Source organism: Protopterus annectens, chromosome 2.part1 (assembly GCF_019279795.1).
Source record: "Protopterus annectens isolate FY-2018-M chromosome 2.part1, PAN1.0, whole genome shotgun sequence".
Lineage (NCBI taxonomy): Eukaryota > Metazoa > Chordata > Ceratodontiformes > Protopteridae > Protopterus > Protopterus annectens.
Window position 1 is genome coordinate 1,531,640,087 of NC_056729.1, and position 14,030 is coordinate 1,531,654,116.

General features: G+C 36.7%; 1 protein-coding gene across 4 annotated transcripts in view; it reads right to left on the reverse strand.

Moving 5' to 3' along the window:
* LOC122794523 (probable glutamate receptor) overlaps positions 1–14,030 on the reverse strand; it is a 1,137,906-nt gene that overhangs the window by 15,236 nt on the left and 1,108,640 nt on the right. For all 4 annotated transcript variants that reach the window (XM_044062989.1, XM_044062987.1, XM_044062988.1 and 1 more), the window contains exons 9-10: positions 11,992–12,217; positions 11,034–11,269 (exon numbers count right to left, since the gene is read on the reverse strand). In XM_044062989.1, the coding sequence (XP_043918924.1) occupies positions 11,034–11,269; positions 11,992–12,217 (462 nt within the window). The remainder of the gene's footprint in view (positions 1–11,033; positions 11,270–11,991; positions 12,218–14,030) is intronic.

Genomic DNA, 14,030 nt, shown 5'->3' on the forward strand with positions numbered 1-14,030 from the left:
AACCACTACTCTCCTTAACAAGCACTTCATCGAAACGGTCCAAAACCTCACTCACTCCAACTCAAACACAACTACTCCATCAGCCCCACCTGACCATCTTAATAAAAATCTATTCTCCTTTCAACCTGTCTCCACCTCCTACATTAAATTACTTCTTTTGAAACTTGCTGCTGACTCTATAGCCTATCCTGTATCAATTCTCATCAGTAGATCCATCCAGGAAGCTACAGTTCCATCAATTTGGAAATCTTTCTTCACTATCCCCTCCATAAAGGCCGTAATTCTACTGACCCATCTATTGTCCTATTGCCATCCTATCACCCCTCTCTAAGATACTAGAAAAATGTATTCACTCGCAACTTCTCAAATACCTCCTCCAGCAAAACCTTCTCACTCCCACACAACATGGTTTCTGCCCCAACCATAGTACATCTACTGTCCTTCTATCTTTCACACACACCATAGCAGAGGCTCGTGACAACAATCTACTCGTATCCTGTCTCTTCCTTGACCTTTCCAAAGCCTTTCACACAGTATCTCACTCCATCCTCCTAACTAAATTTGCAAACCTTAATCTATCTGCTACCTCCCTTACCTGGTTCCCCAGCTACCTAGCTAGCTAATGAGTTTTAAGTCAAGTGAAGTAGACCACACACACACACATATATATATATATATATATATATATATATATATATATATATATATATATATATATATATATATATATATATATATATATATATATATATATATATATATATATATATATATATATATATATATATATATATATATATATATATATATATATATATATATATATATATATATATATATATATATATATATATATATATATATATATATATATATATATATATATATATATATATATATATATATATATATATATATATATATATATATATATATATATATATATATATATATATATATATATATATATAAAATATATATATATATATATATATATATATAAAATATATATATATATATATATATATATATAATATATATATATATAAATATATTTATGAGATGACTGATGTTCTACAACATTGAACATGAAAGTAGACTAAATTAAAAAAGATAAAAACTCTGCTCGTAAGTTTTTGCAGGGGGCAAGTCCCCCTGAACCCCCCACTCCCTGCTACTTAAATATACCAACTCCACGATCGCACTACAGTGATGAAAATGGTAAATTTCCTGTTCTGTGCCATTCTCTTCACTGTACTGCGATCTCAGAGTTGGTATATTTTAGTAGCAGGGGGTGTGGGGGGGGTTCAGGGGGACTTGCCCCCTGCAAAAACATGAAATAAGAAGTTTTCATGTTTTATTTTCTTTTTTATGTTTGATATTGCAGAACTTCGATCCTCTGGTCGTTCAGGATCGATGTTCTGCAATTCTGATACTCTAAAGGCGACCTACATATATATATATATATATATATATATAGAGAGAGAGAGAGAGAGAGAGAGAGATGTGAGAGAGAGAGAGAGAGATGTGTGTTTAACAGATAGATAAATATATATAAATGCATAAATATCTATCTTTCTTTCTCTCTATATATTATATTATATATATTTATGGCTTCTTTCATTACATCAGTGCTGCTTTAGTCAAATTTTGCTTTGCAGCATTACATTTAAAATGTGGTTTACTATGCAAAATATTTGACTATTTCCGGGATGATGTATTCTTTCACTGCAAATGAGCGAATATGTTCCATTCACTCACAATTTATTTATTTAACTTACAATGCCTGTTTTCATACTGTGTGTTTTTTCCAAGATCAGCATTCAGTAAGGAAAGAGAAATTCCTCCTTTTCCTCGCTTATGCAGTCTCAGAGCTGGTATATATAAGCAGCAGTGGTTGTGGGAGGTGCAGGCAGTGGTGGAGTGGGGGTTGCTCCTGGTGAAAATACAGTTTTATGTGCTATGTTATTTTAAGGGTTTTTCCAAACACTATCATATGTAAGATATTTACAATGCAATTACATTTCCTGATAAAAGATTAAATGGACCAAAGTAATAAATTATTTTGGTACAGCCAATGAAACTGTCTGCAGGTATGCATCAGTGGTTTTTGCATTTTTCCACTTCTGCTGATGATGAAACCCCCTTCATGGGGGCTGTGAGAAGAAGATGTTCTGTAAACTTCTCTGTATTTTGCAGATTTAGTCATATAGCGATTAATTTTATTTGATTTTAAGGAACTCCACTGACATCCTTCTCAAAATTCTGGAAATCATGGCCACATCTGGAGAGTTCTTGAGTCTTCAGATTAACAAAGCCAAGTCTACTCTTGTCTGCTTAAATGATGCATTTTTGTTTGAAATTGTTCCCGTACTATAACAAGCTCTTCTAAAATATCTAGGTTTCAGTATCTTACCTTAATTTGCAAAAAAAACATAAGGAGTAAATACAATGACTCACTCTGCAAGAAAAAACAAAGTGGTCAGAATTTGGGGCACATTGAAAGTGTCACCTATTGACTGCATCTCTACAATGATTCTTCCACTGTTTCTTAATTTCTTTAGTAATCTCACCATTTTCCTTTTGGATAATGAAGGTCTGACAGGTTCAGCTAAGGATAGTTTGGAGCAATTTCATTTATTTATTATTTACTTAACATTTGTTTACCAGGAAAGTCTGACTTGGAAAGAAGCCAATTTTCAGTGGATGCCTGGGGAAAAATGCTTCAGACGCATCTCTTTGTAATGTGGGAGGAAACTGGAGCACCTGGAGGAAACCCACATGAACGTAGGGAGGATATGCAGTTGGTTTTTGCATGCTATCTAAAACATTTGACACCATCATAGTTGGGCATTTTGTGCCAATAGCTACGCCAACATAGTCATGGCCCAGTTGGAATTGATTTATGTTCTACAGCCTAATGATTTTACCACTCATTTGAAATATTATAGAAGGTTTATTGACGATGTGTTTTTGGTCTGGGGGGAACAGAGTCACAACTTTTTTGTTTTTTTAAGTATTTAGAATCAACTACTTCTTTTCTGAGGTTTACTTTTAAATTTTCAAGTGATTTGATAGATTTTTTTTAGATATGTGTGTATATATAAAGACCCCCAGTATAAGTTAAATAGTACACTCTATAGGAAACCCTGTAGAAAGAATACTTCATTGCAATGTGATAGCATCTATCCTGGTTTTGTTTTTAAGAATATCGTGAAGAGCCAATGTATGCAAATATCTAGGCTAAATAGTAATGATGGATGCTTTTCATAGAGATATTTTTAAGCTTGGACAGGAATTTAAAGAGAGGGGATCCAGGGAGAGTGAAGTGAATATTAGTCTTAATGAGACGGTTTGTCTCAGGAAGAATAAAGCATGACCGTATTTTTCCAATAGGTTAGGTGTAACCAGAACTATAGATGATGATGGTATCTCTCAGAAACGCAATATTCCCATCTCCTTCTATTATACCAGTGATGTTAGTGCTATCTCGGATATCATTAGAACGAATTGGTCTATTTTACATTTGGATGATCAAGTTAAAACAATAGTGGCGCATAGACTGAGTTTTGTCTTTAAAAGTAAAAAATCACTGAAGAGGCAGCTTTGTTATAAGGACCATACAAGCACAAAAGGCTCTCAGAAGTTGATGGGCATGCACTGATGTCAGAAATGTAATTTCTGTTCTTTTATTGATACACCCACCTTATTTGTACATCCGGTGATACAAGTTAATTTTAGGTTTAAGGTTAATGCCAACTGTCATAGTAGAAATGTTATTTATTTAGCTTGTTGCAGAGCATGTACGTCTTTCTATGCTGGCAAGATAAATCGTTCTTTGATGGAATGTGTTAGGAAACATGTGTACAGTTATAATACCGGGGATGTACATAGTGTCATTGCTAAACACTTTTTAGAATGTGGACAAGGGCATTTGTTTGTATTTAGAGTGATTGAGGCAATTACCATTAGTGAATGTAGGGGTGATTTTGTTACTGTCACTGAAGGTTGGGAACTTTACTGGATTGTGAAGCTACAGGCTGATAAATATCCTGGCCTAAATGGCAGGATCTCTTTAAAACCTGCCCTTAAAGCAAGGGTCCTCTTTAAGTAATTTTAATAGTAGACTGATGCTGGTCATGTATTGGTTCTTTTGAATTTGTTCATCAGTTACTGTTTTGTATTTAAGGTAATTGGTTTTCAAATGATGCATGGCCTGATGAAGCACAGATGAATGTGTGAAAGCACTTACTGTTTTATTGTTTTGCTGCAATAAATATGCATTTACTTTATTTATTTACTTTATGAGCGTGTATTCTTTGGCAGTGTTTCTGTGTTTACTGATATTGTTTTGTTTGTTCTCTTGATTTGGTAATGCAGTTAATTCCTTGGGGGTTTACATTTTTTAGAAGATGTTATGTATATCCCTGATTAGTGCAGGGATCATATTCTAGAGTTTTGCTATGAAGTGTGAGTTCAGAATTTGATTACAGCTTTTGAAAGGCTTATAGATGTCAAGTAGATTTTTGTCAGAAGGCCGAAGATGATGATTTAGGAGGTAGTGGTGGAGAATTATACTTATAGCTGAGCAGGAAGTAGGATTAAATGCAATTTTAGGTATTAAGAGATGCTGGGTATAATACAGTTATGGGATAATGCTAGAATTCTAGGCAATTTAGTTTTTAGTGCAGAACAATGATGTGTATTGTGACTTGTATGAGCTGCTAATTAAGCTACCTTGCTGTAACACTGTTCTAGTTTAGATTTTTGGGTGGCCTGGAGGTTAGTCATGATAGGAGAGCGATATAATAGGGAAAGGAGTAGGTATGTAGTGGCAAGTGACTCTAGTGGATGCAGTAAGGATTTTTCCCTCTATATAGCATTACTAGTACTTCTTCTTCTCATCTTACCCACTGTAGACCCTTATTTTACTGCTCTAATTAAGTCCCCTGTTTTTACTGAGTTATAAACTCTTTCCCTCACCTATAATCACACAAAGAAAAAAAAAACTTTTTCCCATCTGTACTTCCTTGTCTGTTAAACTGAGAATCAGTACTTGGATGGAAAACTACTCCCCACAGCAATTGGTCCATACTTACTGATTGTTTTCCATCCTATCTTGCACCCCAGGTGTAGCCCTGCTTCATTCGCCCTCACTACACTCGTGCTAACTTTGCTTCCCTACCCACCCACCCCCATATCATTTCCTTTATACCTGGCCATCAGCACCTCCCATCCCTCTACCCCCACCCCTTCCTGTCTTCTAGAACAGTCCTGAACCTTTCCCCTCCCCTCCACTCTACATCACTGAGTAGCTTGCTTCACCTCCCCTCTGCTTCCCACAAAGCACCTACTCCCCCTGCAGGACACTTCAACAAAATTCCTTATACTGTCTTATAGCCCCAATAAGTTTACTCCCTATAGTTTTTCATCCATGAACTACTCTTACCTATATATATTTCCCCACAAACATGGCTTTCTCAGGCTTCACCATCCTTTTTTGCCTCCATTATTTCTCCTTCTCAGTCTTACATCATATACTACTCAATTATCCCTAGTTCCCAAAGATCCCACAAATTCCCATACTAACTATTTCCATCTCCTCAGCAGTCTATTGCTATCTCCTCATCTATCTTTCCTATGCGTATCCTACTTCCCAAAATCAAAATACCTCCTCCGCACTCTATATTATCTAAAATAAAAAAAAATACCTCACCCATTACCCATTTAAATACAAACTCTACTACCTCCCTGATTTTCTTCTTCTCTCAGATGACATACATCCTAATCCAGGTCCCATCCCTCCCTCCACCATTTATAACCCTACTTCTCTCAGCCCTGGAGCCTCATCCTTTCCAAACAAACGCACCTCCTTTTACACAATGAATACTCAAAGTATCCTAAACAAAGTCAGTGACCTCCATGCCTGCATATCTAACCACAACCCTGATGTCCTCACTCTAACATAAACTTAGCTAAAACCCCCAAACCAAGATAAAGACATTCTTCCTCCTGGTTATAATATACTTCGTTTAGATCGCCACAAGAAAAAGGGGAGGTGGGGTTGCTATTGTCTACTCTAACCACCTTACTATCTCAAGGCATAAGAAACCTATCCCATCCTTCTCCCCTGCTGAATTACTAACAGCTAACCTTAAATGCAATGATTATACTACAATCGCAATAGCAACCATGTACATCCCACCAGGGGATAACATTCCTCTGCTGGAAAACATTCTCTTATATTTTTCTCAACATATTCCCAATGAAACCATCCTCCTCAGGGATGTAAATATTAGATGGTTAGCCCTCTGTGATCCAAATTCTTCACTCCACATTAATTTGTATGGCTTCACACAACTAATCTCCAAACCCACTCATACCAACAACTTACACATCCCTTGTACTCTTATTGACTGGATAATAATCTCCAATCCCTCCAAATACCATAACCCTGAAACCCTACCAAACTCCCTGAGCGATCACTCCCCAATTAAAGTGGTCAGATTCACTCCCCACTTCACTAAACCACACAAATTTATTACCTGCCGCAAACTATCTAACTTCCACCCAGAATCTTTAAAGCCCTCCTCTCTAGAATTAACTGGAACTTCCTTACCCAACTCCCACTCGAAGAAGCAGTCCAGGCATTCAACTCCACCTTCCTTAGCATTCTTAACTCAGTTGCTCCTCTCTGCACAGTCAGAATAAAATCTAACAGATCCCCATGGTTATCAAATGCCACTCGCACCCTAATGAAAACTAGAGACAGGTCATGGAAAATATGGTCAAATACTAAGCTCCCTACAGACTTGCAAAAATATAGAGAACTCAGAACTCTAACAAAAAACACATTAATAAAAAACAAAAAAAGTCTTCTATTACAACCCTCCCACAGCTTTAAGACAGAACCCCCCAACATTTTGGAACTCAATAAACCACATATTGCATCCCGGAAATCCTTCTCCCACCAATCCATGCCCAGGCAGGACACCAGAGGAAACTGCCACCATCATTAATACCTATTTTATCGAATCCATATCAAGCTATTTAACTCTAACCCTAACCCCTCTACTACTAATACTTCAAACTTCTTAGAACTAGCTCCTTCAACAAGCTCCTCTAATACTTTTTCTCTCAAACCTGTACCCACTAACTACATCAAATCTCTACTCTCCAAATTAATACCATGCTCAGAATCAGCCGACAATATCCCTTCCTATTTCCTTCAGCTAATAGCTGACTCTCTAGCTCTTCCTGTATCTATCTTAATTAACCGCTCCATCTCTGAGTCTAACGTCCCTTCCATCTGGAAACAATTCTACACTTTACCTATACATAAAGGAGGTAACTCCTCAGAAGTCACCAATTTTAGACCTATCGCTATCCTCTCACATCTCTCTAAAGTACTAGAAAAATGTATACATAAACAAGTCATGCAATACTTAATACAGGAAAATCTGCTCACAGCCACTCAACATGGCTTTTGACCTAAACATAGCACTACTACAGCCCTAATATCCTTCCTTAACACTATTTTTCTAGCCAGAGATGACCTCAGACTTATCTCTTGCTTATTCATAGACCTCTCAAAAGCTTTTGATACCGTCTCTTACTCTCTTCTCCTGGACAAACTGTCCAACCTTAACTTCTCCACTACTATTGTTGCATGGTTCTCCAGCTAACTCACTGACAGGCAATCAGTGAAATGGGACTCTGCACTCTCTCCTCCTCTCCCAGTAAAAAATGGGTGTTCCCCAAGGATCTATTCTTGGTCCATTACCTTTTAATATCTTCACTAATCAAGTCTATACTTCTTGCCCTCAGTCATCCCTGGTTCAATATGCAGATGACTCTACAGTCATCACTATTGCTAACTCTCCCTCTGAGCTCCTCTCAGCTACTCAGACATCCTTTAACTCTATCGAAACCTGGCTCTCTAATAACCAGCTTATCCTTACCCTAAGAAAACTAAGCTATTACTCTTTCTCCCCAAAAACCTTAACCACATTAAATCTTCCTTCTCCTTACTATCTCTTAATAACACTCCCATCGAGGTAGAATCCAGCACAAACCTCTTAGATGTCACCATCGACGATCAACTTAAGTTTGACTTACATGTAAATAATTGTATCAGTAAGACTCATCAGAAGCTATGACTCCTTTATTGAAACAAGAAGTTTCTCACCATTGAAGCTAAGGTTACTCTCTCTCATGCTTACCTCTTACCAAGTCTAATGTATAGCTCTTACAAATCTCAACTCCTCACTTCTGACCAAATTAGAATCTACCTATAACAAGGTAGCCAGGTTCGCGGCCCAACAAACTTACAAATCCTACCGTCTGTCACTAAAACCCCTAAACTGGCTAGAATTACCCCACCAGCTTCTCCTCTCTCAGCTCCAGATCATTCACTCTATCCTTTACCAGCCCTCCTACTGTTCTACACTATCTTCATTTATCGCCCATTATTCTCCCACCAGACTACTACTACTGCATGGAACAGGCTTTCACTAGAAATCAGGACTCTCACACATCCTATACAATTTAAGACAGCTATCAAAGAGTACCTAAAAAAACACTGGTCTTGCCACTGTACTCACCCTCCCTAAACACCCCTCCTATCCTACTGACGATCGACCTCCTGCCCACTACTTATTCTCTACCTAAGCTCTCACTAGCCTTCTTTCTCCAGATATTCACCTGTCTTCTAAAACCTAAACAGTTAATGCCCTAGATAAATATTTCAATAAACTAGATTGCCTGGTGCAGGCATGAGGTTTAGCTCAGATGGACAAAAGCAAACAGGAAGTGCAGGCTGATGCCAGCAGCGGGTTCTATATACTTGGATGCATTCATGCAGTACTACAATGATGCCTTTGCATGTCGTATACAGGGTTGCGTGGAATTAAGGAGAAGTACTATTAAAAAACCCTTCCCATTTGCCAGGATGGTAGCATACTGGGACATGTTGCCATCTGTCAACCTACCTCATTATGCTAAGAAGATCCTCAAGGTCGGGGTGGGGAGTAAGTCATTATTCATGGGGAGAATATGGCTACTGAGATAAATAAGAGAGCTATTGTTAGGCAAATGTCTGACACTGGGTGTGGACAGAAGAAAAAGGAAAACTGGTCAAATTAGGGAATGCCCTACTAGAGGCTATAGAGACACAGGAAACTGGGGGTGGAGAGGAAGGGGAGGACCAGGGCAAATGGGTCGAAGGACTGAGTATAAGGGGGCTGGTTGTTACACTGTATGCAGCTTCATGCACAGAAGGATTCAGAGCAGATGGAAAGGACTCAAGTTGAATATTATCTCTATAGTAAATGACTATAGTGAATTTAAGTTATATCTCATTTCCTCAAAATAAATTGGTTCTGGTCTTCCTGTCTCCAGGATGAAACGGCAAGGAGCAAAAAACAGAAATGATATACAATTGATAGAATAAATGACATTGCTAGAAAAATTAAAGTATGTCAATGGAATGGAACTCAAGCCTTGAAGAACAGGTGTTTGGTAGTAATGTTTATCAAAATACATTTATATGATACAAAAAGTAAGAAAAGGAATTGAGTAGATTCAATTCAACATTCAAGAGGCAAGATTTTAATCTTCTGCACTATGCTTAAAAAGATGAATGTATAAGTTGCAACAACTAAAATAGCTGAAATAATGATAAAGTGCGACTTGATTTGATACCTTAACCATAGGACTTATGTTCATTTTTTTTAGAAAATAGTAGATACAGACATTTGCAAAAGCATTTTTTTTTAGAAAATAGAAGATACAGACATTTGCGAAAGCAGAACTAGTAAAACAATATGTAATATGGTGCGTCATGATTAATATGTTACTACTATGTAATAGGAAGAAGAAACAGGAAGACCTGCTTCACTTGCCCAGCAGCTATGTGTCCAACTATGCCACCTGTCATTTGTGTTTGAGTAATGACATTGGCACAGAGGCATGCCAGGGAGAGGATGGAGTGAAATATATTATTTGTTGACCTTCTGTTGTGGCTGGGGGGGGGGGGTATAAAGGGTCATGTCTATCTTCAATAATGGAACTCGGAAACATGACAGAGGGTGCCAAGCTTCCTGCATTTTAGGTATAGTACATCTACAAGGAAATGAAAGTCATCTTATCACTAAGCCCACTTCCAGCTGGCACAGATAAGTAATGTTAGAGTATAAGCTGCTGGGGCCATGAAATCATTCAGGTCATGACCTATGTGTAAGGAAATACTCTACTCCTACCTAACTATGAGGAAGTAAACTGGGGGGCTATGTGAGCTGTATAATGCTGATAGTCCTTTATCAGAAGAAACAAAGTAGTAGGTTGAAAGCAGTTTTGTTTGGAAACTTTAGCCCCTTTCTGACCTTCTGATTAGACTTTTTGAATAAATCCTTAAATGCTGGCTAAAACCAATTTAAGTAAACCTTCTGGAGGACAGTAGTAAATATAATATAAACAAAGCAAATATAGGTAAACATAAAAACACTCAAAAAAGAGAAATGATGAAAAAATACAACATCCAGACAGGGATTCGTACCCAGAGTAGAAAGGATATGGAACAATCCAGGGGCAAGCTAGATAACAGTGAACATTTGAAGCTAACACTTTTCTACTTTTTATCACCATTGGACTCAAGTACTGTTTTTCAAATATGAGTGCCAGAATACCCAATGGCTAAGAAAAGCCCTTAGAGTCAGACAGTATTCAGATTATGGCCATCAGAGTCATACCTTCATTTTTAAATGCATTTCATTTTGTGCTTGTCATCCATTTCTGTAGGCTGCACTCATGTCTCATGGGAGACACTTAGCAGACCTTTAGTGAACTTTCTGATGATGATATCATCTCCCTGAGATATAGAGTAAATATGCATTTCTTTTCATTGCTTTATATGAAATTCATGTCTTTTGCATGTATTTTGTCAGTTTTCACAGTGCTAGTAACTGCAGATTATGATTTTCCACTGACAACATTTTCATTATACATTCATGACATTAACATGACTCATGGCTTACCTTCTGGTGTCTAGATTTAAGTACCATTTCTACCACTGCCACAATCAATCCAATAACTAATCCAACAGCAAGGATAATAAAAATTCCTCCAAGGGGCTTTGGTTCTAGTGGGGTCCATCCTCCAGTCTCCTCAGTAACACATTTGCTATCCCACCATTTCTCCTTTAAGTAGCTTAGCTCTCCAGTTTCACCCATCTCCAAGATGGCCACAGAAAGACTTCTGATAATTTTTGAATCTAAAACATGGAGAGAAAGGCATAGAAAGTATAAAAACTTCATGACTGTAACAGAGCTGAAGGCATAACTATTGAATACTATGGAATCTCCATTTTCTTTACAACTTGTAGCTTCACATTTAATCTACATACTTTCTTTCATCTTCAGGTTTAGAAATGGCTCTTTGTCCTCCAATCATTCTTTTCATTGTTTCCTTTCCATCTCTTTCCACATCTTTCTCACATTCCCTTAATAATTCATACACTTTGCAATTTCTATTACTCATTTATTTAAATTAATGTAAATATCCGTTTGCTTTCTTTGTATTAAACTATGGGATTTTTTTTTACTTTTGTTCAATTCCAATATGGTATTTTCCATTCAGAAATACCTTATTAATATACGCTTTTATTTTGCACTAATTTTATATGTAGCTATCACAGTAACAAAAATATCCACTGCTTTTTTTCACATTTTCTCTTTTTGCTACTGTTCTGTTGACCATGTTATAATTCAAACTCATCACTACCTTCACTGATTAGCAATATCTCAGTTTTTTCTAATATAGACTGTGCTCTGCAACTCCTCCACAGTTACATTATCTAACTTGATATGAATACATACATTATCCTCTTTTTTATACCCTCGCCTGGATAATGCTAGAAAAAACAATGAAATAAGTGAATGAATAAATAAATGAGCAGCAGTGCTAGAAGTAGAGAAATATTTACTCGACTCTTACCGTTTGCAGCGACCAGGCCGTATCCTCTTGCTCCAATCACCTCATTGACTCTCATTAAATTGCAGTGCTTAGCTGCAACCAGGTCCAGTGATACAGATTCGCCAATGAAGGCATAATTTGACTCCTGCACTCTTTTGACACCCTCATCAAAGGTTGATACTAACACGGACTCTTTCCTCTTATCCATGTATTCGTAGATCATTCGATAAGTTGGCCGTTTGGAAGTCTAAAATAAAAATCAAATGACATAAATTACAAAATCTCCATTTGCTATGAACCATGTTAATGATGATTAAAATGAGAAAGAGAAACAGAAATGAAGAGCAGGTCTTCATAATTATTTGGGAGTTTGGTGGCATCTCCCCCGGACAGGCTAAGCCAACACTTACAAAGTGTGTGTGTGCTGTTGCATCCAAACTGTCAGTTGTTATATATTCTTTTGAATCCTTTAAAGAAAGGAAATAACACATTTACATCACCATGCTCTGGTGCAGCTGGCAATGATAACTTTTTTTTCAGATGGTGTGATCCACTACAAATACAACTACATAACAACAGTATACAGTACACCTTATGATTTAAATTTAACATTGTTTTCTGTTATGACAGTGATCGTGATATAGATATCTAAACATGCACAATTTTCTGCATTTGTAAGTACTTTCTGTGCAGTGCAAGACAACATTTTGTAGAGTGGTGGTTCACTTTCTGGCAGTTTCTAACTGAATGTATTCATTAGGGCAAGAAACCTACAACTTAGTTTAATAGTGTAAAAACATTACTGAAAGGTCTCGCATTTTCTTCAGGATTATTTTCATATCGTACTCTCACTGCTTATTGAGGCTTTGGTTCCTAACAACTTTGGAGAAAGTGTACATTAGAAAATGAATTCATGAATTACTGAAAGATGGTCTGCATTTGAGTCCCTATGTATTTTTATTGATTTGTTTTATAACTAGGTAAGAAAAAATGTACCCGATGACATGTTTCAACCACAGTCTGGTTAAGAAGCAAATCAAACATTCATAAAACAAAAATATACATCCTTGGATAATAACAATAACTTTGTAAGCAAAATTATGATGGTCAAATAAATAAATAATGAGCACAAAAAACAATAACAATTTTCAAAATTTAGAACACTGCATAAATATATACTGCTACAGAACAGAACCTAATCAACAAATAAAGCAAAAAATTTTACTTGGATGGTTATGTAATTTCTACTATATTTCATTCTTTGAGTCAAAATGTATTTTATCCTGATGTTGAACTCAGCTATGCTGCTCTAGGGTGCTTCCTACCACGGCCACACAATTGTATTGTAGAATCTGAACTGCCTTCCTATGATACAAATTAATCTCCAAGGTTCTTGAGCAAGTCTGTCTGTCAGGCATGATTTAAATCCTGCTTCTAGAAACAGCTGTTTCAACCTTATTGACTGTCTCAAGGTCTTTGCATGAATGCCTGGGCACTGGTAGTGATGTTCACAATGTGGCTTCATACCTCTGGGTTTGGATCTTTCTGTTACCTGGTGATGGACACATAAGAATTCATTGGCAACTGAGAATATTTCAATGGGTAGATACTGTTTTCTTTCTCAGGAAATTGTGATTTTTTTCTTCAAGAAACTGTGGATATGTTTAAGGAATGCCTTAAGATGTGTTTATTTTATAATGGCTATGGTCAGCACAGCAATGTCTTTTAGTACTCTGTTTCAGATTATTATCTGTTTTAAGTCTGTATTTTCTTTGTGGTTTTATTGTATGCTTTGTGTACATTACATGAAATGGGTTTATATACTAATTGACTGAAATAGTTCAGAGATATATCTAACTTTGGAGAGTACAGGGTTCTACTCAGAGGGACTGAAGAATTAAAAGGCTTTTTTATTTACTTTAATATGTGGTCTAGGAGTGACCACTAGAAGTAGAACCTGATCAGATCACTGTTGTTACTTAAGAGGCAGTGTCAAAGAAACTGTAATATATAAGCAAAGTGCAAGGATTATCTTTCCATTTCTGCAAATCCAATATGAT